This window comes from Pongo pygmaeus, chromosome 15, assembly GCF_028885625.2.
Source record: "Pongo pygmaeus isolate AG05252 chromosome 15, NHGRI_mPonPyg2-v2.0_pri, whole genome shotgun sequence".
Classification (NCBI taxonomy): Eukaryota; Metazoa; Chordata; class Mammalia; order Primates; family Hominidae; genus Pongo; species Pongo pygmaeus.
This window is the reverse complement of record NC_072388.2, coordinates 48467765-48493518: the sequence shown is the minus strand read 5'-3', so window position 1 is coordinate 48493518 and position 25754 is coordinate 48467765. Positions and strand designations below refer to the sequence as shown.

At 40.7% G+C, this 25754-nt stretch overlaps 2 protein-coding genes across 6 annotated transcripts in view; one reads left to right on the top strand and one right to left on the bottom strand.

The window, feature by feature from the left end:
- The window catches only part of KLHDC2 (kelch domain containing 2), a 51814-nt gene that overhangs the window by 5114 nt on the left and 20946 nt on the right, over nt 1–25754 (bottom strand). The gene's annotated exons all lie outside the window — the stretch shown is intronic.
- Nucleotides 1–25754, top strand: part of NEMF (nuclear export mediator factor) — a 73547-nt gene that overhangs the window by 39230 nt on the left and 8563 nt on the right. For all 4 annotated transcript variants that reach the window (XM_063651195.1, XM_054447602.2, XM_054447603.2 and 1 more), the window contains 10 exons: nt 6574–6686; nt 11155–11212; nt 11723–11781; nt 11877–11997; nt 13760–14039; nt 14779–14821; nt 14949–14998; nt 18516–18669; nt 24870–24947; nt 25100–25297. In XM_063651195.1, the coding sequence (XP_063507265.1) occupies nt 6574–6686; nt 11155–11212; nt 11723–11781; nt 11877–11997; nt 13760–14039; nt 14779–14821; nt 14949–14998; nt 18516–18669; nt 24870–24947; nt 25100–25297 (1154 nt within the window). The remainder of the gene's footprint in view (nt 1–6573; nt 6687–11154; nt 11213–11722; nt 11782–11876; nt 11998–13759; nt 14040–14778; nt 14822–14948; nt 14999–18515; nt 18670–24869; nt 24948–25099; nt 25298–25754) is intronic.

Genomic DNA, 25754 nt, shown 5'->3' with positions numbered 1-25754 from the left:
TTTTAAATTCATAAGTATGTGGAAATTAAATACCACAGTTATAAATAAGCAGTGGAACAAAGAGGAAATCATAAAAGATGCCACAAAACACTTTGAGATGAATGAAATGAAAATACAGTGTATCAAAACTTATGAGATGCAAGAAGAGCAGCCCTTGGGGGTAATTTATAGCTGTAAATGCCTATATTTAAAAAGAGGAAAGATCTCAAATCAGTAACCTAACTTTGCACCTTAAGAACTAGAAAAACAACCCAAAGCAAGGAGAAGAAAGAAAATAGTAAATATTAGAGTAGAAATGAATAAAACAGAGAATAGGAAAAAAATAGAGAAAATGAACAAAACCCAAGTTGGTTCTTTGAAAAGATAAACAAAATTGATAAACCCTTGGCTAGACTGACCAAGAAAATAGAGGACTCAAATCCCTAAAATCAGGAATGAAATAGGGAACATTACTACAGACTTTACAGATATTGAAAGGATTATAAGGGAATACCATGAACAATTATATGCCAACAGATTATGTAACCTAGATGAAATGGACAAATTCCTAGAAAGATATAAATACTAAAACTGACTCAAGAAGAAATAGAGAATTGAAATAAACCTGTAAGTACAGAGATAGATTAATAATAAAGAAAAATATAAAAAAAATACTCATCAAAGAAAACCTTAGGCCAGATGGCTTCACTGGTGAATTATAAAGAAGGTTGAATGCCAGTTCTTCACAAACTCTTCCAAAAAATAGGATCAATGGGAACACTTCCTAACTCATTCTACAAGGCCAGTATTACAAAACCAAAGATAACACAAGAAAACTACAGACCAATGCTGGTTATAAATATAGACAAAAATCTTTGACAAAATATTAGCAAACTGAATCTAGCAGCATATTAAAATGACTATATACCATGACAAAGTGTAATTTATCTCAGGAATGAAAGGTTGGTTCAGTATATGGAAATTAATGTAATACAATCTACTAATAAAGGACAAAAAGCACACATGGATTATCTCAACTTATGAAGAAAAACCATTTGACAGAATTCAACATTTGTTTGTGATAAAAACACTCAGCAAACTAGAAATAGAAGGGATATTCCTCAACTTGGTAAACAAGCATTTATGAAAAACCCACAGCTAACAATCATACTTAATGCTGAAAGATTGGGTACCTTCCTCCTCCCATCAGTAATAAGACAAATGTCTGTTCTTGCCGTTTCTATTTAACATTATACCTGTGGTTCTATATAGGTCATTAGGCAACAAAAAGAAAAAAAATCCAAATTAGGCAAAAGTAAAACTACCTATGTTTACAGTTGATATGATCTCACACATTTAAAAAACCTAAAGGATCCACCAGTAATTATCAGAGCTAATAAACAAGTTCAGCAATGTCCAGGATATGAGATCAGTAAACAAAAATCAGTTGTATTTCTATACACTAACAATGAACAATCTGAAAAGGAAATTAATAAAACAATTCAATTTATAATTAGCATTAAAGAGAATAAAATACTTAGGAATCAATTTACCAAAAGACCTACAACACTTATAGATAACAAACTATAAAATTATTTTAAGGAATTAAAGACCTAAATTGGACATCCCATGTATATGTATTGGAAGTCTTAATATTGTTTTGATAGCAGTACTCCCCAGCAATCTAGGAATTCAATGTAATCCCTCTCAAAATTGCAGCTGCTTTTTTTTTTTGTTTTGAAACAGGGTCTGCTGTCACCCAGGCTGTAATAAAGTGGTGCGATTGGCTCACTGCAGCCTTGAACTTTCAGGCTCAAGCGATCCTCCCATCTCAACGTCCTGAGTAGTTGGGACCATAGACACATGCCACTGTGCCCAACTTATTTTTGTGTTTTTTGTAGAGACGAGGTTTTGCCATGTTGCCCAGACTGGTCTCGAGCTCCTGAGCTCGAGCAGTCCATCCACTTTGACCTCCTGAAGTACTGGGATTACAGGCATGAGCCACGGCCCCTGGCCCTGCATTTTATTTTGTTTTATTTTTTCAGAGATGGAGAAGCTGATTCTAAAATTCATGTGGTAATGCAAGGAGACTCAGATTATCCAAAGCAGTATTGAAAATGAAGAGCAAATTTTGAAGGACTCATGTTTCCTGACTTTAAAGCTTTCTACAGAGTAACAGTAATCAGGACACTGTGGTACTGGCATGAGGATGGACAAATAGATCAAGGGATAGAATTGAGATTCCAGAAATAAACCTGTAGTTTATGGTCAGTTTTCAGCAGGGGTGCCAAGACCAATGGGGATAGAATTTCCTCTTTCTTTTTTTCTTTTTTTTTTTTTAATTTTTTGTTTTTGGTTTTTTGAGACGGAGTCTTGCACTGTCACCCAGGCTGGAGTGCAGTGGTGCGATCTTGGCTCACTGCAAGCTCCGTCTCCTGGGTTCACACCATTCTCCTGCCTCAGCCTCCCGAGTAGCTGGGACTACAGGCGCCCGCCACCACGCCCAGCTAATTTTTTGTATTTTTAGTAGCGACCAGGTTTCACCATGTTAGCCAGGATGGTCTTGATCTCTTGACCTTGTGATCCGCCCGCCTCAGCCTCCCAAAGTGCTGGGATTACAGGCATGAGCCACCACACCCAGCCTCTTTTTTTAAATAGACATTTTTTTCAACCAGTTTTAGGTTCACAACAAAATTGAGCAGAATGTGTGTGATTTCCCACATACCCCCTGCTGCATACATGCGTAGCCTCCCCTGCTATCAATATCCCCCACCAGAACGGTACATTTGTTACAACTAATGAACCTACATTGACACATCCTCATGGCCCAGAGTCCATAGTTTGCATTAGGGTTCACTCTTTTTTTTTTTTTTTTTTTTTGAGACAGAGTCTTGCTCTGTTGCCTAGCCTGGAGTGCAGTTGTGTAATCTCAGCTCACTGCAACCTCTGCCTCCCGGGTTCAAGCGATTCTCCTGCCTCAGCCTCCAGAGTAGCTGGAATTAACAGGCATATGCCACCACACCCGGCTAGTTTCTGTATTTTTAGAAGAAACAGGGTTTTACTATGTTGGCCAGGCTGGTCTCGAACTCCTGACCTCAAGTGTTCTGCCCACCTCGGCCTCCCAAAGTGCTGGGATTACAGGCATGAGTCACCGAGCCCAGCCCGGGTTCACTCTTGATGATGTATATAGTCTTTGAGTTTGGACAAATGTATAAAACATGTATCTGCCATTATCATACAGATTTAGTTTGGCTCTGCTAAAAAAATCCTCTGTGCCCTGCCTGTTCATCCCTCTCTTCCCCCAACCCCCGACAACCACTGATCTTTAAAGGCTGGCTTCTTCACTTAGTAGTATGCTTTTATCTTTCCTCCATGTCTCTTCATGACTTGGTAGCTCATTTCTTTTTATCCCTGAATAATATTCAGTTGTCTGGATGAACCACAGTTTATCCATTAATCTACTGAATTTGGTTGCTTCCATGTTTTGGCAATATGAATAAAGCTACTATAAACATCTCTGCAGGTTTTTGTACTGATATAAGTTTTCAGTTCATTTTGGTAAATACCAAACATCAAGATTGTTGAATCACATGGTAAGAGTATTTTTAGTTTTATAAGAAACCACTAGACTGTCTTCTAAAGTGGCTATACTCTTTAACATCACCACCAGCAATGGGAGTTCCTGTTGTTCCACTGCCACCAGAATTTAATGTTGTCAGCGTTTTGGATTTTGGCCATTATCATTGATGCATAGTGTATTTCAGTGTTGTAATTTGCATTTCCTTGATGACATATGATGCAGAGCATCTTTTCATATGCTTATTAGATATTCATATGTATATCTTTGATGCAGTATCTGTTAAAAGTCTTTGGCCCATTTTTTAATTGAGCTGTTTGTGTTTTTACTGTTGAGTTCTAAGAGTTTTTTTATATTTTAAATAACAATCTTTTATCTGCTATGTCTTTTGCAAGTATTTTCTGCCAGTCAGTGGCTTAACTTTTTAACAGTAGTATGGCACTACTAGATATCCATATGCAAAAAATTGAAGTTAGACCTCTTAATCACACCATTTATAAAAATTAACTTAAAGTGCATCCAAGACCTAAACTTAAAAGCCAGAAGTATAAAGCTGCTAGAAGAAAACAAGGCATAAATTTTCATGATCTTGTATCATGCAGTAATTTCTTAGATATGATACCAAAATCATAAGTAATCAAACAAAAAACAGGTAAGTTAGACATAAAATTAAAAACCTTAATTCAGCCCGGGCACAGTGGCTCATGCCTGTAATCCCAACACTTTGGGAGGCTGAGGCAGGTGGATCACCTGAGGTCAAGAGTTCGAGACCAGCCTGGCCAACATGGTGAAACCCTGTCTTAACTGAAAAATATGAAAAATTAGCCTGGTATGGTGGCGGGCATACCAAGCTACTTGGGATCCAAGCTACTTGGGAGGCTGAGTCAGGAGAATCGCTTGGACCCTAGAGGTGAAGGTTGCAGTGAGCTGAGATGGCATCATTGCACTCCAGCCTGGGCGATGAGTGAAATTCTGTCTCAAAAAATAAAATAAATAAATAAAACCTTAATCCAAAGAACATTATCAAGAAAGTAAAAAGACAACCCACAGAATAAGAGAAAATATTTGCAAATCATTTATCTGATGAGACTAGTGTCCAAAGAATTCCTAAGTTTCAACAATAGAAAGGGAAGTAACCCAGCTGAAAAATGAGCAAGAGATTTGAATGGATATTTCTGCAAAGATACGTGAATGGCCAACAATCACATGAAACGATTCTCAGTATCATCAGTCATTAGGAAAATTGAAATCAAAACCACAAGATACCAGTCAGGCGCTGTGGCTCATGCATGTAATCCCAGCACTTTGGGAGGCAGAGGCAGGTGGATCACTTGAGGTCAGGAGTTTGAGACCAGCCTGGCCAGTATAGTGAAACCCCATCTCTAGTAAAAAAAAATATATATATATAAAAATTAGCCGGGCGTAGTGGTGCATGCCTGTAATCCCAGCTACTCAGGAGGCTGAGGCAGGAGAATTACTTGAACCCAGGTGGTGGAGGTTGCAGTGAGCCAAGATCGTGCCACTGCACTCCAGCCGGGGCGAAAAGAGCGAGACTCCGGCTCAAAAAAAAAAAAAAAAATAATCACAAGATACCACTTTATACCCACTAACACGTGTTGGTGATGATTCTGGAGAAAACAATAACACGTGTTGGTGATGATGGTGGAGAAAATAGAATACTGCTCGTAGGAGTGGACAATGATACAGCTGCTGTGGGAAGTGGTTTGGCAGTTCCAAAAAATGTTAAACATAATTGACCCAGCAATTCCTCTCTTAGGTATATACCCAAGATAAGCAACGGTATGTGTCCACACAAAACTTGTTTGCAGATATTGATAGCAGCATTATTTATAATAGCCAAGAAATGGAAACAATCCATATGTCATTCAATTAATGAATAAACAAAATGTGGTATATCCATATAACGGAATATTATTCAGACTTACAAAGAACAGAAATACTTATATGTGCTTTTAACATGGATGAACCTTGAAAAACATTAAGCTAAGTGAAAGAAGCCAAACCTAAAATGCTGTGTATGATTATATTTGTATAAAACGTCCAAAATAGGCAAAACCATAGAGACAGAAAATAGATTAGTAATTGCCAGGGGCTGGGTACAGAGGAGAAAATGGGGAGTGGCTGCTAATGAATATAGGGTTTCTTTTCTTGGATGATGAAAATATTCTGGAATTAAATAGTATTGATGGTCATGGTCACACAGCATTATGAATATACAAAAAGCCATTGAATTGTGTACTTTAAAGGGGTGAATTTTATGGCATGTGAATTGTACCCCAATTTAAAAATATTTGAAATCTAACCATAAGGGACATGTTATTGATATATGCTCTTCATGTTCATTATTCAGCCAATCTATTTTAATTTTGGAAGTCTTCAAACTTTAAATGGATTTCTCTAAATTATCTTTTCTGGAGTGAAGTTAGAATTATTGATGTGAGAGGATATTTCTTCTCTGACATGTTTTATTTATGTAGGTCATTTAAAAGCTTTCTCTGTAAATAGCAATATTAAAAATACATTTTTAATTAAAATAGTAACTTTTTATAATGGTGAAGTAAAAATGTATTAGTATTTAAGATATATGATTGACCAGCTGGGCTCGGTGGCTCATGGCTGTAATTCCAGCATTCTGGGAGGCTGAGGCGGGTGGATCACGAGGTCAGGAGTTCAAGACCAGCCTGGCCAAGATGGTGAAACCCCATCTCTACTAAAGATACAAAAATTTAGCCGGGCCTGGTGGCGGGCGCTGGTAATTGCAGCTACTTGGGAGGCTGAGGCAGAGAATTGCTTGAACCCGGGAGGCGGAGACTGCAGTGAGCTGAGATTGCGCCACTGCACTCCAGCCAGAACAACAGAGCGAGACTCCGTCTCAAAAAAAAAAAAAAAAAAAAAAAGAGATATCATTGACCCTGTCATGCGGCAGGTGATTTTCATATCTTGCTCTGGAGAAAGTCCATACTTTGGTATTGAAACATTATGCATTGTTATTCCAGGAGAACCCATCCCCCCACGGACCTTGACTGAAGCTGGCACAATGGCACTTTGCTACAGTGCTGCTTGGGATGCACGAGTTATCACTAGTGCTTGGTGGGTGTACCATCATCAGGTAATAAGGGCTCTTGTCCTTTTTCTTAATTTGCTAAGAGCTACTGTGTGCCAAATTTTGAGAGTATAGAAGTAAATAAAGCAGACAAGGCTCAATAGAGCTAACATTTTTTTGGTAGAGGAAAATATGTACATAATGTCAGGTAATAAGTGCTATGAAATAGTATTTTTTAAAGCATGGAAGGGGATAGAGAGTGATAGGGGATACCGTTTTGGATGAAGTATTGGGGGAACCTTTCTAGGAAGGTAGGATTTGAGCAGAGAGGTAAATGAAGAGAGAGTGATCCACACAGTTATACAGGATAAAGAGTGTTCCAGTTATTATTGATTATTATTGGCATACTGACCTAAAAGGCCTTTCTCGTGTTCATCTTTGTTGGAATATTCTGAATTCTCTTGGGCCCTTCCAGAAAAGTAGGCATATCCTGTTCGTTTGTTTTTTAAATTCACTTGTTTTTATTAATTGCCCTTCTTTGTGGTTAATGATGTTGTTGGGTTTTTTTTGCATTTTTTTTTTTCTTTGTAGAAATGAGGTTTCACCATGTTGGCCAGGCTGGTCTTGAATTCTGACCTTAAGTGATCCTCTTGCCTCAGCCTCCCAAAGTGCTGAGATTACAGGCGTGAGCCATGGTGCCTGGCCAGTGCTGTTTTGTTTGGTGATACTTCATTCCATATTTGACCTCACATTGCTATTGATTTCTTATCATACTTTTGAGAATTATAATTGATGATGATGTACTTTTATAAGTTCCTAAAGCTGTACAGTAGGATAAAAAGAGTTCAGTTTCATTATACTCCCTTAGATTTAGTTTCATTTTTATATCTTTTTATATTTATTATATGCTGTGCTGTGCTGTTGTCATATAGGGGGATTATAAATTGCTACCACCCTTCCTTCCTTCCTTCCTTTCGACGGTCTCCCTCTGTTGCCGAGGCTGGACTGTACTGCCTTGATCTTGGCTCGCTGCAACCTCCCTGCCTTGGGCTCCCGTGATTCTCCTGCCTCGGCCTGCCGAGTGCCTGGTATTGCAGGCATGCGCCGCCACGCCTGACTGGTTTGTGTATTTTTGGTGGAGACGGGGTTTCGCCGTGTTGGCTGGGCTGGTCTCCAGCTCCTGACCTCGAGTGATCTGCCCGCCTCGGCCTCCAGAGGTGCTGAGATTGCAGACGGAGTCTCGCTTACTCAATGCTCAATGTTGCCCAGGCTGGAGTGCAGTGGTGTGATCTCGGCTCGCTACAACCTCCACCTCCCAGCCGCCTGCCTTGGCCTCCCAAAGTGCTAAGATTACAGCCTCTGCCCGGCCGCCACCCGGTCTAGGAAGTGAGGAGCATCTCTGCCTGGCCGCCCATCATCTGGGATGTGAGGAGCCCCTCTGCCCGGCCGCCCCGTATGGGAAATGAGGAGCGCCTCTGCCCGGCCGCCACCCCGTCTAGGAAGTGAGGAGCGTCTCTGCCTGGCCGCCCATCGTCTGGGATGTGAGGAGCGCCTCTGCCTGGCCACCACCCCGTCTGGGATGTGAGGAGCGTCTCTACCTGGCCGTCCCGTCTAGGAAGTGAGGAGCGCCTCTGCCGGGCTGCCCCATCTGGGAAGTGAGGAGCGCCTCTGCCCGGCTGCCCCGTCTGGGAAGTGGGGAGCGCCTCTGCCCGGCTGCCCCGTCTGGGAAGTGAGGAGCGCCTCTGCCTGGCCGCCCCGTCTGGGAAGTGAGGAGCGCCTCTGCCGGGCCGCCCATTGTCTGGGATGTGAGGAGCACCTCTGCCCGGCTGCCCTTTGTCTGGGAGGTGAGGAGCGCCTCTGCCCGGCTGCCCCATCTAGGAAGTGAGGAGCGCCTCTGCCTGGCCACCCTGTCTGGGAGGTGAGGAGCGTCTCTGCCCGGCCGCCCCGTCTGGGAAGTGAGGAGCTCCTCTGCCCGGCTGCCCATCATCGGGGAAGTGAGGAGCGCCTCTGCCCGGCCGCCCCATCTGGGATGTGAGGAGCGCTTCTGCCTGGCCGCCACCCCGTCTGGGAAATGAGGAGTGCCTCTGCCTGGCCGCTGTGCAATCTTCCAAGTGTAAAGTGACAGCCTTTCTGCAGGTGTACCCAACAGCTTCGAAGAGACAGCGACCATCGAGAGCGGGCCATGATGACGATGGCGGTTTTGTCGAAAAGAAAAGGGGGAAATGTGGGGAAAAGAAAGAGAGATCAGATTGTTACTGTGTTTGTGTAGAAAGAAGTAGACATAGGAGACTCCATTTTGTTCTGTACTAAGAAAAATTCTTCTGCCTTGGGATGCTGTTAATCTATAACCTTACCCCCAACCCCGTGCTCTCGGAAACATGTCCTGTGTCAACTCAGGGTTAAATGGATTAAGGGCGGTGCAAGATGTGCTTTGTTAAACAGATGCTTGAAGGCAGCATGCTCCTTAAGAGTCATCACCACTCCCTAATCTCAAGTACTCAGGGACACAAACACTGCGGAAGGCCGCAGGGACCTCTGCCTAGGAAAACCAGAGACCTTTGTTCACGTTGACCTTCTCTCCACTATTATCCTATGACCCTGCCACATCCCCCTCTCCGAGAAACACCCAAGAATGATCAATAAATACTAAAAAAAAAATAAAAATAAAAAATAAATTGCTACCTCAGTGCTGTTATAAAAGTGATTTTAATTCTTTTATTAAGAAATTTTTAGAATGAAATTTAGTGTGTTTTTAATCCCTTGTTGGTTTTTTGTGTTTGTTTGTTCGTTTTGAGATGGAGTCTTGCTCTGTTGCCCAGGCTGGAGTGTAGTGGCGCAGTCTTAGCTCACTGCAGCCTCCACCTCCTGAGTTCAAGTGATTCTCCTGCCTCTGCCTCCTGAGTAGCTGGGACTACAGGAGTGTCCCACCATACCTGGCTACTTTTTCTATTTTTGTAGAGATGGGGTTTTGCCATGTTGGCCAGGCTGGTCTCAAACTCCTGGCCTCAAGTGATCCTCCTGCTTTTGCCTCCCAAAATGCTGGGATTACAGGCGTGAGCTAGCACACTCAGCCCCTTGCTATTTTAATAACTATGACTAATAAAGATACTCTCAAGATTTGGGGGTTTCACAGATGTATAATTTTTTTTTTTTTTTTTTTTTTAAATGAGATGGAGTGTTGTTCTGTTACCCAGGCTAGAATGCAGTGGCGTGATCTCGGCTCACTGCAATCTCCGCCTCCTGGGTTCAAGCAATTCTCTGCCTCAACCTCCTGAGTAGCTGGGATTATAGGCACCCACCACCACGCCTGGCTAATTTTAGTAGAGACAGGGTTTCACCATCTTAGCCAGGCTGGTCTTGAACTCCTCACCTCACGATCCACCTGCCTCAGCCTCCCAGAGTGCTGGGATTACAGGTGTGAGCCACTGTACCTGGCCCCAAATTTTTTTTAATTATGGGATAAGTTTACTCACTTTCTGTTTTGCCAAAATAGGATATATTTTTAAAAATCTGCTATTTCATATAGAGAAAGGTTACTTTTGCCTCATGCCTGTAATCCCAGCACTTTAGGAGGCCAAGGTGGGCAGATCATGAAGTCAGGAGTTCAAGGCCAGCCTGGCCAATATGGTGAAACCCCTTCTCTACTAAAAAATACAAAAATTAGCCGGGCGTGGTGGTGCACACCTTTAATCCCAGCTATTTGGGAGGCTGAGGCAGGAGAATCTCTGGAACCTGGGAGGTGGAGATTGCAGTGAGCCAAGATTGGGCCACTGCACTCCAGCCTGGGTGACAGTGCGAGACTCTGTCTCAAAAAAAAAAAAAAAAAAGCAAAACTTTATTATCAAAAACAGTATCTTAGACAAGGATTTTATTTAATAAATAGAGCTTTGTTTTAGTAAACATAGCTTTATGATAAGCTCATTAACCTATCCTTAGTTTTCTCATTACATGTCATGCTGGAAGAGATGAGTGGACCAGTTCTGGCTGTCATCCATGGCATTTGAAAATTATTGCTGGGCATGGTGGCTCACGCCTGTAATCCCAGCATTTTGGGAGGCCAAGGCAGGCGGATCACGAGGTTAGGAGTTCAAGACCAGCCTGGCCAACATAGTGAAACCCCGTCTCTACTAAAAATACAAAAATCAGCCGGGCATGGTGGTGCGTGCCTGTAGTCCCATCTACTCAGGAGGCTGAGGCAGGAGAATTGCTTGAACCCAGGAGGTGGAGGTTGCAGTGAGCCGAGATTGTGCCACTGTACTTCAGCTTGGGCAACAGAGTGAGACTTCATCTCAAAAAAAAAAAAAGAAAATTATTGATGTAGTGGATTCTTTGTTTTTTCCTTTGTTACTTCCAAAGGCTTATCTGTCATTAAAGGGGTATCTTTCCCTTTAGTATTGAGAATTTATACGAAATTATAAACTTTTCAGAAGACAGTGTGGCTTACTTGACTCTGACTTTACTTTCTCCTCAAGTGGAAAAAGAAAACCAGAGTATTTTTTTAAATAAGAATATAATGTATTATTGTATTCTTCAGGTATCTAAAACAGCACCAACTGGAGAATATTTGACAACAGGAAGCTTCATGATAAGAGGTAATGTCTTGACAGGAAAAATATCGCTAGACTTGTCAATGGATTATGGAGACAGGTTTGAGGACAGTTTACAAATACTCTTAGAACAGAAACGAATTACTCGGATTTCCTATATGAAGTCTGCTATGAAGTAAAGAAATTTTTGCCTTGGTGTGACAAGTTTAGTGTTTGTCATATCTTCTTCGTGTATATTTTTATTGAGGGCAGTGCACTTTCACATAGTTTAGTTATAAGGGTAAGAAAGTATAGCCTGAACTTATTTCTGAAAATAGAATATTCAGGGTCTGACTGACCCAGAGTGTCAGAGCAAGTGTGTATATTTTTTTCTTCTTAATAACTGTTCCTATACATACTGCCCAGTTCTATAAATGGGAAATGTTATTCTTGACATGGTAAAAGACAAAATGGATATGACCATTAGTGTCATCTGACACTAATTTTTTTTTGGTTTACAAGCAAAAAGTGGAGAAAACTGATTTTTAAAGCATTAATGTACATTATCTTTTGTAGGAAAAAAGAATTTTCTTCCTCCCTCATATCTAATGATGGGGTTTAGCTTCCTTTTTAAGGTACTCTTCAGCTTCTTGGTTGTTTGTTTATTTTTTTCCTGATTTTCATTAGTCTTGTCTGAAGCTCCGTCACTGAAAAATAACTATTTCTTTAGGTAGATGAGTCTTGTGTTTGGAGACATCGGGGTGAACGAAAAGTCAGAGTACAGGATGAAGACATGGAGACACTGGCAAGTTGCACAAGTGAACTCATATCAGAGGAAATGGAACAATTAGGTAGTTTATAGATTTTAAGAAATTAGCTTGTGATGTTTTCTGTTACCTAGTTTTGCTTCTAAATCCTTAGAAGATCATGTCTCTTTTGGGATACTCTAAATTTCAAAAAAAACCCCAAAAACCCAAAGTACGTGCTGTTTTACTGAATTTTTTTTTTTTTGGAAATGCTAAATATACTTATTCTAGTGAATTTAAAAGTATTTATCAGGCCGGGCATTGTGACTCATGCCTGTAATCCCAGCACTTTTGGGAGTCCGAGGCAGGTGGATTGCTTGAGCTCAGGAGTTTGAGACCAGCCTGGGCAACGTGGCAAAACCCCATCTCTACCAAAAAAATCAGCCAGGCATTGTGAGCGCCTGTAGTCCCAGCTACTGAAGAGGCTGAGGTGGAAGGATTGCTTGAACCTGGGAGGCAGAGGTTACAGTGAGCCTAGATCACGCCACTGCCACTGCACTCCAGCCTGGGCCACAGAATGAGACCCTGTCTCCGAAAAAAAAAAAAAAGTATTTAATTGGATCCATACTAACATACTTTAATGTATGTTTATATAGTGAGACTTCAGTATTTAATGGGTAATGCATAAATGTGTTTAACAAAGATAGACTTAGGTAAATGTGGATTAGCATTTAGTTTTGGGTTTAGGAATTACAAGTGATAGATGAATTTATAAAGTGCAGTGTCTCATGAAATTTGGCTTGATTTAATAAAATATTTGTTTCAAGTAGAGAGCAATTATAGTTGCTGGAATAAATTCACCTGCTACCTGAGGGAACTAGGGAAAATATTCCCACTAAACAAACTACTTTTGTAGTTATTCTCTCTGCTAAGGTCATTCCTTTTTACAGGTAATATTGCATTGTTTCATTTACTATTACTGTTGTGCTGCAAGATTCTGTTGATTGAGGCTCACTATTTCCCTGGGACTGTATAAAGTGCCTTATTTACATTCTTTTCTTTTTTTTTCTCCCCCCCGAGACGGAGCCTCAGTCTGTCACCAGGCTGGAGTGCAGTGGCGTGATCTTGGCTCACTGCAACCTCTGCCGCCCAGGTTCAAGCAATTCTTCTGCCGCAGCCTCCCAAGTAGCTAGGATTACAGGCGCCTGCCACCACCCCTGGCTAATTTTTGTATTTTTAGTAGAGACGGGGTTTCACCATCTTGGCCAGGCTGGTCTTGTACTCCTGACCTCGTGATCCACCTGCCTCGGCCTCCCAGAGTGCTGGGATTACAGGCATGAGCCACTGCGCCTGGCCTATTTACATTATTTTCTATTCTCACAACCATCCTTGTCAGATGAGTGGTGGCGTCTCATTTTGCAGGTGAGGCAGTAGACCCTGTTACTACTATTAGACAGTGTTCCTTTTGCAGAAGAATGAGCACCTGCTATGTGGGCGTTATATAATATGTATTTAAGTTTTTATGTGCAAATTATAATAAAAGCAGCAAAAGTTATGCAACTAATTTTGCTGTCTTGCTTTTTGGAAATACCCAACTAAGGCAGGGTTGTGGTTTTCATTGTTGAAAGGGTAGCAATGTCCAAGAAATTTATTGTGGTAAAGGATTGTGGAGATCATTTAGTTCAACCTATTCATGATACAGGTTATTCTTTTGTCTAAGAGTACCCTTTGGGAATGATCAGGCACTTTTCTGTTGATTTTTTGGAGAAATATGGGAGAAACAGTGGAATATTTTTATGACATTTTTAGGAAATCACCTGGCTTGGTTGGTAGTCCCACACTGACTTTCCTTATGAAAATTCTACAGATGGAGGTGACACTAGCAGTGATGAGGATAAAGAAGAACATGAAACTCCTCCTGTGGAAGTAGAACTCGTGACTCAGGTTGACCAAGAGGATATCACTCTTCAGAGTGGTAGAGATGAACTAAATGAGGAGCTCATTCAGGAAGAAAGCTCTGAAGATGAAGGAGAATATGAAGAGGTTAGAAAAGATCAGGATTCTGTTGGTGAAATGAAGGATGAAGGGGAAGAGACATTAAATTATCCTGATACTACCATTGACTTGTCTCACCTTCAACCCCAAAGGTAATTAAAAAATAAAATGTTACATATTATTGTGTAAGCTGAGAATGATGATGAGGTAATCCTTACAAAGATATACCAAGATTGACATCAGTACTTTTACCCTCCATTGTCTTAATACTTTTTCAACATTTGATTGGGTCTCTCTGCAAAGAAATTCCCAGGACCAGGGTAGAAAAATACAGTGCATATAGAGTGGCCAAACTAGATCCAAATAGAAACAAGTAAATGGTTATAAATGCTAAAAACATAACAAAGGCAATTCCATCAAAGAAATGTGTTTTAGTCTATATAATGTTTTGCAGATCATCAGGTGAATAGTCCATAGTTATAAATGCATAATTAACGTAGGGGTAATTCAGAACAGTCTAGGAGTCAGACGGACCAGTATTGGGTCTTAGGGTGTGTCCTTGGGAAAATTACTTTGTGTTTAAGCTTTAGTTTCCTTCTTGGTGAAAACAGAATGGTATCCCTTTCATAGGGATTTGGTGAAGGTTTTATGCGTGTATACCATCTGGCAGTGCCTGACACACAGTAAGTTTTCAATACACGTTACCTATTTAAAAATGTATATGGAAGTGTGGAGAGAGGAGCAATTTGGTTGTATGTTTTTCTCACTTTCCACATTTGAAAATTTGTTGGATTGCCAGTACTTAAGAGTATGATATGGGAATGTTTTGGGACTTTGTAAATGAATGTCTTTTACAGGATAGTAGAGACTCCCTTCTGTTTATTTTCATAGGTCCATCCAGAAATTGGCTTCAAAAGAGGAATCTTCTAATTCTGTAAGCTATTTTCAGTTTTATGAAGAACATCCTATTCTCAGTGAATAATTTTCTACTTTTTAATACTACTTTTCAAAAAAGTTAATAGCAGTGATATTTGCATTTGCTTGTTTTTTTGTTTTAATAGAGTGACAGTAAATCACAGAGCCGGAGACATTTGTCAGCCAAGGAAAGAAGGTAAACACATCTGTGTTAATTAACTAAAAAGCATGTTTTTCTTTCTTTTTTAATTGATAGCTCAGCTACCACAGATTACTTAGCTGTTTAAAGACTTCCTTCATTGAATTTACCAAGATTTAGCACAAATTTTTAGTTTTTAATATTAAGCTCTAATACATTTTTCTGTTTAAGGGCCCTAATCTGTAACTATAATCAATGAAATAGACCTAGTAGAGTAAGTCCTCACTTAACATTTTTTCTTTTTTTTTTTTGAAACAGAGTCTCGCTTTGTTGCTCAGGCTGGAGTGCTATGGCGCAGTCATGGCTCACTGCAGCCTCAAACTCCCAGGCTCAGGCAGTCTCCTGCTTCAGCCTCCCGAGTAGCTGGGACTACAGGCGCATGCCACTACAAAAATTTTTATATTTTTTGTAGAGACAGGGTTTCATCATGTTGCCCAGGCTGGTCTTGAACTCCTGGGCTCAAGTGATCCTCCCACCTTGGCTGCCCAAAGTGCTGGGATTACAGACATGAGCCATTGTGCCCGGCCTTCACTTAACATTTTCTTTTTTTTTTGAGATGGAGTCTCGCTCTGTCGCCCAGGCTGGAGTGCAGTGGCATGATCTCGGCTCACTGCAAGCCCCACCTCCTGGGTTTACGCCATTCTCCTGCCTCAGCCTCCCGAGTAGCTGGGACGAGAGGCGCCCACCATCATGCCCGGCTAATTTTTTGTATTTTTAGTAGAGACGGGGTTTCACCGTGTTAGCCAGGATGGTCTTGATCTTCTGACCTCGTGATCACCCGCTTTGGCCTCCCAAAGTGCTGGGATTATAGGCTTGAGCCACCGCGCCTGGCCCACTTAACATTTTCAATAGGTTCTTGGAAACTTGGACTTAAGGGAAACAGTGTGTAATGAAACCAGTTTTGCCATGGGCTAATTGATATAAACAAGAATTAAGTTCCTCTGGCATATTTTTGGTCACAAAACCATCACCAAGCTTCTAAATAAAGACCGAAAACTCTTCTAATATTAAACATTAAAATAAATGTAAACTGTACATATATTTAAGAAAGATTAATGAAAGTGAGCAAGATAATTATTTACCCAATTTTTGGTAAATCAATGAGTGATGGCAGTTGTAGTGGTAGTGGGTTAAATCAAGGACTATTTGCAAAGTGAAAATTGTAGAGTACCTCCTACTACCATGAGGTTCAAAACCAAAAATGTGGCACATTCATTCAGCACTTTCATACTACATGGTTGATTGTTGTACATTTGTATGACTATAGTTTATGAATTTTTGACAATCATTTTTATTAAGTCATTCATTCATTCATTCATTTTTCAACCGCTTATTCCAGTTAAGGGTCATTGGTGGCTAGAGCCTATCCTGGCAGGTCAGGGCAAAAGGCCAGAACCAACCCAGAACAGGATGTCATTCCATTGCAGGGCACACGTACCTGCACTCACTCATGCTGGGATAATTTACACACGCCAGTTAACCTGACATGCGCATTTTGGGATGTGAGAGAAAACCTGAGTACCTGGTGAAAACCCACACAGACATGGGGAAAACATGTAAACTCTGCACAGATGGTAGCCGTGGCCAGGAATCAATTTTGTTCTCATTAAAGTTATAACAACGATGTTGAATGAAATGATGTTGTTTGAGGACTTGCTCTAATAAGACCTTTTATTACATAAATGTGTACAATAATGATTTCAGTGTATTACATAGACTAGTTCTAGGGTGATATTGTCAGGAATAAATATGAATACCTGAAATTAAGTAAGTTTTATGTAAGGTAGAAGACTTGATTTTTTGTTTTTTGTTTTTTTTGAGACAGAGTCTTGCTCTGTGGCCCAGGCTGGAGTGCAGTGGCCGCGATCTTGGCTCACTGCAAGCTCTGCCTCCCAGATTCATGCTATTCTCCTGCCTTAGCGTCCCCGGTAGCTGGGACTACAGGCACCCGTCACCACGCCCGGCTAATTTTGTTTTCGTGTTTTTAGTAGAGATGGGGTTTCACTGTGTTAGCCAGGATTGTCTCGATCTTCTGACCTCGTGATCCACCCACCTTGGCCTCCCAAAGTGCTGGATTACAGGTGTGAGCCACCGGGCCTGGCCAATTTTTTTTTTTTTTTTTTTTTTAATAGCAGGTCTCAGGAAGCAAGTAGAAGCAAGGGAAGGGTGGAAGGGAAGGGAACAACTACTGTAGGGTGGGAAAGACTAAGAAAACTAAAGCACTCCAGGAAGAGGCCCTAGAACGGAATGGACAATAAAGCCTTTTCATTTGAGAAAGATAATGATTAAACAATTACAGAGACTGAGCACATAGCCCTGTGCTAGATACTTACTGAGTATACAAAGAGGTAAAGTATAAAGCTCATGCCTTCAAGAGGCTTTTGAGTCCTGGATTCAGGAAGTAGTCATAAATATGTAAATAGTGTCTGAAAGTGATAAAGTAGTTCAAGAGTAAGAGATTGCTGTGAGTTCAGATGTTTGGGGAAATAACATCAGAAGTACACCTTAAAAGATATGTTAGCAGTTAAGTAAATGAAGGAGGGAGACTCCAAGAAGAATTAGCATTAACAAAGGGGAGTGCTTCTTTGGGATAATATGCATAGTGCTTTGGGGAAATGATAAATAGACTGAGTTGGAAGGAAGAGAAAGTTTGTGTATTAAATGGTAGATGATATGATTGGAGAAGTAAATTTGGACTAAAAGTGGAGTACTTAAAAGCTAAGGATTTTGGACTGTACCCTTTAAAGTGATACGAAGACAATGTGACATAGGCAAATGATTAAGGAAGATTAATATAGAAGTTAATGGCCGGGTGTGGTGGCTCACGCCTGTAATCCCAGCACTTTGGGAGGCCGAGGCGAATAGATCACCTGAGGTCAGAAGTTCGAGACCCGCCTGACCAACATGGTGGAACCACACATCTACTAAAAATACAAAGTTAACTGGGTGTGGTGGCACAAACTCCGTTTTAAAAAAAAAAAAATTCAGAGTATGTAGACTCTGGAGGAAGTCTGGGTGGGATGTAATGAGGACCTGAACTAAGACGTTGGCATTGGGAACAGAAAGAAGAATACCACAGTAATAAAATTTACCCTTCCTTCTTAACCTGTGTGTTTTTTAATCCATTTAGTCAACCAACCAGTCAACAGATGTTTTATTGAATGCCTAAGACCTGCCAACGCTATGTTGGTACAAAGACTACAGATCCCAGTGCCTGGCCATCAAGGTGTTCAGGGGCAAAATGTGCCTAGTGAGTAAGGATGAGTCAGGGGTGACAATATGTTGAGCTTGGATGATGGAAAGAAGGATAAATCCATGAGAGATGAAAAACTTTCATCTTTTTCCCACATGATGATTTTGAGCATCTTTGTATTTTCTAACTTGGTGATTATCAAGTGAAGCAGAAGCCATGACCATTTATATACTGTATATGTGCCTTTCCCATGGAACTTTTTTAGGGCACTAAGAATTTCAAATTGTAAGAATGAAATGTTTCCATATCTTTTTTATTCAGGGAAATGAAAAAGAAAAAACTTCCAAGTGACTCAGGAGATTTGGAAGTGTTAGAGGGAAAGGATAAAGAAAAAGAAAGTACTATACACATTGAAACTCATCAGAACACAAGCAAAAATGTTGCAGCTGTGCAGCCAATAAAACGAGGACAAAAGGTAAACTTCAGGATGATCTATATGGTTCACAGTTAAGTTGTGAGGTTCTTTAATTTTTTAAAGTTGAAGTGAAATAGAAAATGTAGGCCAAAAAATAATCCTGTGTAATTTCCTTTGACTAAAAATTAGTTGAGTAGATACAGCATTTAGGGAACATAGAGATCACTATTAGAAGTTCTTTAGACTTTGAAGATCATCTGCACAGAAGCTCTCATTTTATCTGGAACAGTAATAGGAGATTATGGCTTGCCAAAGTCACCCAGCTGGTTAAGTAGCAGAGCTGATATTTATTGAGAATTTAGCTCAGTAATTTTTCAATTTTGGTTAGAGTTCTTAGATATTTTGCTAAAAGCGGACGATGAAGAAAGAAGTACTTATGATAGAACATACTCTTTCCACACCGCCCCCGCCCCCACCCGCCTGCTGCCAGCTCCCCCAGGATAGTCTTGCCCTGTCACCCACGCTGGAATGCAGTGGTGCAATCAGGGCTCGCTGCAGTAGCCTTAACTCCTTGGCTCAAGTGATCCTCCCATCTCAGTCTTCCAAGTAGCTGGGGCCACACAGGTGCATGCCACCATGCTCAGCTAAATTTTTTTTTATTTTTTGTAGCGATGGGGTCTAACTATATTGTCCGGGCTGGTCTCAAACTCCCAGGCTCAAGTGATCTTCCTGCCTCACCCTCCCAAAGTGCTTGTAACTAGAGGTGTGTTAGCCACCATGTCTGGTTATGATATAATACACTCTTCAAAATGCTGTAGCAGCCAGGCGCAGTGGCTCATGCCTGTAATCTTAGCACTTTGGGAGGCTGAGGCAGGTGGATCACTTGAGACCAGGAGTTCAAGACCAGCCTATCCAACATGGTGAACCCGATCTCTACTAAATATAGAAAAATTAGCCAGGCATGGTGGTACATGCCTATAGTCCCAGCTACTCGAGAGGCTGAGGCAGAAGAATTGCTTGAACCCAGGAGGCGGAGGTTGCAGTGAGCCAAGATCACGCCACTGCACTGCAGCCTGGGTGACATGGTGAGACTCACCTGTCTCAAAAAAAAAAAATGCTGTAGCAGTATAAAAATGAGGGAATTATGGGCTAATTTATCAGTGTACCCCTTTTAAAAGTTGAATTTCTTTTCAATGTTTTTTTTTTTTTTTTTTTAGAGACAGGGTCTTGCTCTGTTGCCCAGGCTGGAGTGTAGTGGCTATTTACAGGCATGTTTGTAGCATACTACAGCTTTGAACTCCTGGGCTCACGCATTCCTCCTACCTCAGCCTCCTAAGTAACTGGGACCACAAGTGCATGCCACCACACTAGGCTATAATCTTTATAAAGATGTTTTATGATCTTTCCTTCTTCCATAGAGGTCAGATTTTCCTATGCTTTTTTCCAGTGAGCTGCAAATGACATGTGCATAAGGAAGGGAAGACTCAACATAATAAAAATATAAATTCCCCTCATATATAAATTCAACATGACTTTAATCAGAATTGAGATTTTAATGCTTGATAAAATAATTCTAAATTTATTTTGAAAGGAGTAAATGCTTGAGAATAGCTAAGGAAATAAGGAGGGATTTCCCTATGAGGTAGTAAAATATTTAATGCTAGAATTTTTACAACAGCACATTATTAACGTAGGAATAGCTAGACAGAAAAAAGTGAGACAGAATAAAATCTAGACACAGGACCACTACCTGATATTTAGCATTTTAGTATGTGATAAAATAATATGCAGATCATTTGAGAAGATATGAAATATTCAAAATGATGGCTAACCATGTGAAAATGGTATCAGTGAATTGCAGGTGGAGAAAGTAAAGAACCACCAATAAAATTAAAAAACAAATGGCAAATCTGGAAAAAAAAAGTGATGAAAGAGATGCTGTGTAAACCTAGAGAATTTTTTTTACCCATCACATTAATAGATACTACATTGTCAATCGTTCAGTAAATGTTTGAGTGTACAACATGGGAATTCCAGTCAAAAGTCTTAACAGTGCTTCTGCCCTTTGACTCAGCAATTCTTCTTATAGGAATTTATCCTAAAAAAAAATTATGGGTATGCACTGAGGACGTTGAAGTTTACAAAAACTGCAATTAATCTTAAGTGTACAACAATATGAAATAACAATAAATGATGCATTTTTACAATGAAATATTCTGCAGATAGGTTAAGTTTCAAGGCAAATCCTGATAGAATGCTTATTAAAATACACTAAATTTTTAGATTATTTTCTGGGGAATTGTCATTTTTACCACTTTGAGTCTTCCTGTGGAAAACTATAATTGTGCAATTATAAAACTATAATTGAGCAATCTGCCCGCCGCAGCCTCCCAAAGTGTTGGGATTACAGACGTGAGCCACTGCGCCCTACCTATTTTTAAAACTTTCATTTCCTAGCTGCTACTTGCTGGTACATGGGAAGACAACTTTCATGTTGATCAAGTAATGGGCAGTCTTAATAGAGCACTTACTAATTTTAATACTTCATCTGTAGGCAGTCATATCGTCTGCAAATTATGGCTTTTCTTCTAGTCTTAGTATCTTTATTTTCCCCATTTTTTTTTGCAGTGACTGAAAAGCAAAAATATAGTGTTTCATAGAAGTAGTAATCGTGTATATATTTGTTAATTCCATTAAAGGAACTGTTTCTAAGATTTTATTATTGCGGGATGTTTCCTTTGGGTTGTTGGAGGACACCTTTTTGAAAGTTATTTTTAATAACGATGAGTTAAATGTTACTGAATGGTTTTTCTGTATCTATTGCATTCTTTTTGTTTGTTTTTTTGTTTTTGAGACAGGGTCTCACTCTGTTGCCCAGGCTGGACTGCAGTGGTATATGGTTATGGCTCACTGCAGCTTCGATCTCCTGGGCCCAAACCATCTTAATACCTCAGCTTCCCAAACAGCTGGGACCACAGGCATGTGCCACCATGTCTGGCTAATTTTTATTTTTATTATTTTTAGAGACAGGCTCTTCCTATTTGCCCAGCCTGGTCTAACTCCTAGGCTCAAGTTATCCTCCTGCTTGGTCTCCGAAAGTGCTAAAATTACAGGCATGGGCCACCATGCCCAGCCTATTGCATTATTTTCTCTGTTAATCAGTCAGTATGGTATATTAGTTGAGAAAAATCTATTAATTGGCCTCCAATTTCTCATACTGTCCCTGCCTGGTTTTTGTGTTTACATTATACCAGTTTCATAAAATAAGTTTAGGACCTTTCCCTGTTTTTCTGCTCTCTAGAACTTTGTATAAAATGGAGATTGTGGCTGGGCACGGTGGCTCATGCCTGTAATCCCAGCACTTTGGGAGGCTGATGGAGTTGGGTCACCTGAGGTCAGGAGTTCAAGACCCGCCTGGCTAACATGGTAAAACCCCATCTGTATTAAAAATACAAAAATTAGCCGTGTGTGGTGGGACCTGTAGGTCCCAGCTTCTTGGAGGCTGAGGCAGAATTGCTTGAGCCTGGGAGGCAGAGGTTGCAGTGAGCCAAGGTCATGCACTGCACTCCAGCCTGGGTGACAGAGCAAGACTCTGTCAAAAAATGGAGATTGTTCCTTGAAATTGGATAGCATTTCCTTATAAAACTAGACCTAATGTTTTGGGTTTTGTGAGGAGATTTTTTTTTTTAGACTGGGTCTTACTTCGTTGCCCAGGCTGGGATGTAGTGTTGCAATCTTGGCTCACTGCAGCCTCGACCTCCTGGGCTCAAGCAATCCTCCCACCTCAGCTTCCCTAGTAGCTGAGACCACAGGTGTGTGCCACCATGCCCGGCTATTTTGAGGAGGTTTTTAAGAACTAATTTCAATTTCTTTAATGATTTGAGGTTTATTCGGGTTTTCTGGGATTTTTTTTGAAGTTGGTTTTCCGAAGTTGTATTTTCTAAGAAACTCTGTTGTCATCAGGTTTTCCATTCCTCAGTCCTGTTTATTGGTAACAATATTCTTTCTCAGTTTTTTTTGAGGTACAGTGTACATAGTAGTAAAATGCACAAATCTTTGGCTCAGTGATTTTTTTTTTTTTTTTTTTTTTTGGAGATGGAGTCTCGCTCTGTTGCCCAGGCTGGAGTGTGGTGGCACGATCTCGGCTCACTGCAACCTCCGCCTCCCGGGTTCAAGCAATTCTCCTGCCTCAGCCTCCTGAGTAGCTGGGACTATAGGCGTGCGCCACTACGCCCAGCTACTTTTTGTATTTTTAGTAGCGACAGAGTTTCACCATGTTGGTCAGGATGGTCTCGATCTCTTGACCTTGTGATCCGCCTGCCTCGGCCTCCCAAAGGGCTGGGATTACAGGCGTGAGCCACCGTGCCTGGCCTCAGTGAATTTTTATAAGCACACACATCTGTGAAACCACCACTGAGATCCAGATACTTTACTTGGAATGTTTCCAGCATCCCAGAAGGCTCATGCTTGCTTGCCAATTTCTTTTTCTCTTTTTTGAGACGGGTTCTCACTGTGTTGCCAGGCTGGATGGAGTACAGTGGTGTGATCTCAGCTCACTGCAACCTCTGCCTCCTGGGTTCAAGCGATTCTCCTGCTTCAGCCTCCTGAGTAGCTGGCACTACAGGCACACACCACCACACCCAGCTAATTTTTGTATTTTTAGTAGAGACAGGGTCACTTATGTTGGCCAGGATGGTCTCGATCTCCTGACCTTGTGATCCACCCGCCTCGGCCACCCAAAGTGCTGGGATTACAGGCGTGAGCCACCCGCGCCCAGCCAGAAGGCTCATGCTTGCCACTTTCTAAGAATATCCCCACATGACTTTTTTTTTGTTTTTTGAGACAGAGTTTTACTCTTGTTGCCCAGGTTGGAGTGCAATAGCATGATCTCGGCTCACCGCAACCTCTGTCTCCCAGGTTCAAGCAATTCTCCTGCCTCAGCCTCCCAAGTAGCTGGGATTACAGGCATGCACCACCACGCCTGGCTAATTTTTTTTGTATTTTTGGTAGAGACAGTGTTTCACCATGTTGGTCAGGCTGGTCTTGAACTCCTGACCTCAGGTGATCCACCCACCCAGACCTCCCAAAGTGTTGGGATTACAGGTATGAGCCACCGTGCCAGACCCTCACATGACTTTTGGATCCATAAGTATGCATTTCTGTTCATATACATATGAGTGGAATTTTCTGGGTTGTGGCATACATGTTGTTTGCCTTTGTTAGATCCTGTCAATCAGTTTTCCAGAGTACCTGTATCAATTTCCCACCAAGCAGCGTATGAGAGTTCCAGTTGTCCCCCATCCGTAGTAACACTTGGTATTGTTAAGTTTTCTTTTTTCAGTCATTTAAGTGTGTATATGCTGATAGCTCATTTGGCTTTTATTTCATGTCCCTGATGACTAATGATATTGAACACTTTCTCATGTTTTTTGGACCTTTGTATATCCTCTTCCAAAGCGCCTATTTAAAAAATTGGTTTGTCCTGTCTTTCTAGTTGATGTATAAGGGTTTTCTGCAATCCTGAATACAAGTCCTTTCTCGGATATATGTATTGCAAGTGCTTTTCACACTTTGGGGCTTGCTGTTTTTCACTTTTTAATAGTCTTTTTTGATGAGTAGCATTTTTAAATTCTAAATGAGTCTGATTTATCAGTCTTTTACGGTGTTTGTGTCCTGTTTAGGGAAGTCTTTACAATTTTCAAAATGTGTTATTTCGGTCCCAGTTAACACAGTTAATCAAGACAAAAATCTCTAGGGTGGGGCTTAGATGTTTATAGTTTAAAACCCCTAGAGTGATTTGGGGATGTAATCAGGGTAAAGAATCATTGGTTTATTTAATAAAATACAGTCTTGAAAGCCTCTAGAATAAGTGCCTAGCCTAGCTTTGCTGCTTTATTTCCTGTTCTTCCTCCATGTGTTCCCTGACTCAAACCAAATGTGATGACTTGCTATTACTGTTCTCTTCCTTTTTAGACTTGCTTTTCCAATACTGTTTTACTTTATTTCTTCCTCACAGTTCTTTATGTTTTGTTAATGTATTCTTACTTCTCTGTGTATCTTCTCTCCACCCTATGGTAAATTCCTTGAGGATGAGGACTTCGGTTATCCAACTTTGTAGCCTTCATATTGTTTATTATAATGGTGCCTTATTCAGTAAGCATTTTTGACAGAGAATATAAAGTAACACCATTTCTTTGCAAGTATTTGTTGACATTTTTTTGCTGCTGAATATTTCCAACCAAAATCTTCTGATTTTGTAGAGTAAAATGAAAAAAATGAAAGAAAAATACAAAGACCAGGATGAAGAAGACCGTGAACTTATCATGAAATTGCTGGGGGTAAATAACATCTAAAAACATTTTTTCTTTTGTTTTTCAAATGGGCATCTAGCCCACTGCCTAGCGTATGACAGGCATTCAATACATTTTTGTTAAAATATTCACAGTATTGAAAATACAACACTGACTGATGTTTCCTCTATGAATTAAAGTCTGCAGGTTCAAACAAAGAAGAAAAAGGGAAGAAGGGGAAGAAAGGAAAAACAAAGGACGAACCTGTGAAGAAACAGCCCCAGAAACCCAGAGGTGGACAGAGGGTCTCTGACAACATTAAGAAAGAAACTCCGTTCCTTGAGGTTATAACTCATGAGTTACAAGACTTTGCTGTAGATGATCCACATGATGACAAGGTAAGTCTACTATACATGTGGGCTTCTGCTTCTTAATTAGGGTGATTACCCATCCTGGGGTTCTCAGGACATGGGACTTTCAGTGCTAAAACCAAGACAAGTGAGTAACCCTATTCTTAATGGAATGTCATCCAGAAATACAACCTGAAAGACTAAAATTGCAGTATCTTATCTAAGCATGATAATGGTAGTACTGATAGCTGATAACAATTTTGTTACAAGCCTTTAGGAAGTAATCAGTTTTACAGAGAGAAAAACTGATGGGAACTGAGTTAAATTAAGACAGAGAGGCCTGGCACGGTGGCTCACGCCTGTAATCCCAGCACTTTGAGAGGCCAAGGCAGGCAGATCACAAGGTCAGGAGATTGAGACCATGCTGGCTAACGTGGTGAAACCCTGTCTCTGCTAAAAAAAAAAAAATACAAAAAAATTAGCCAGGTGTGGTGGTGAGCGCCTG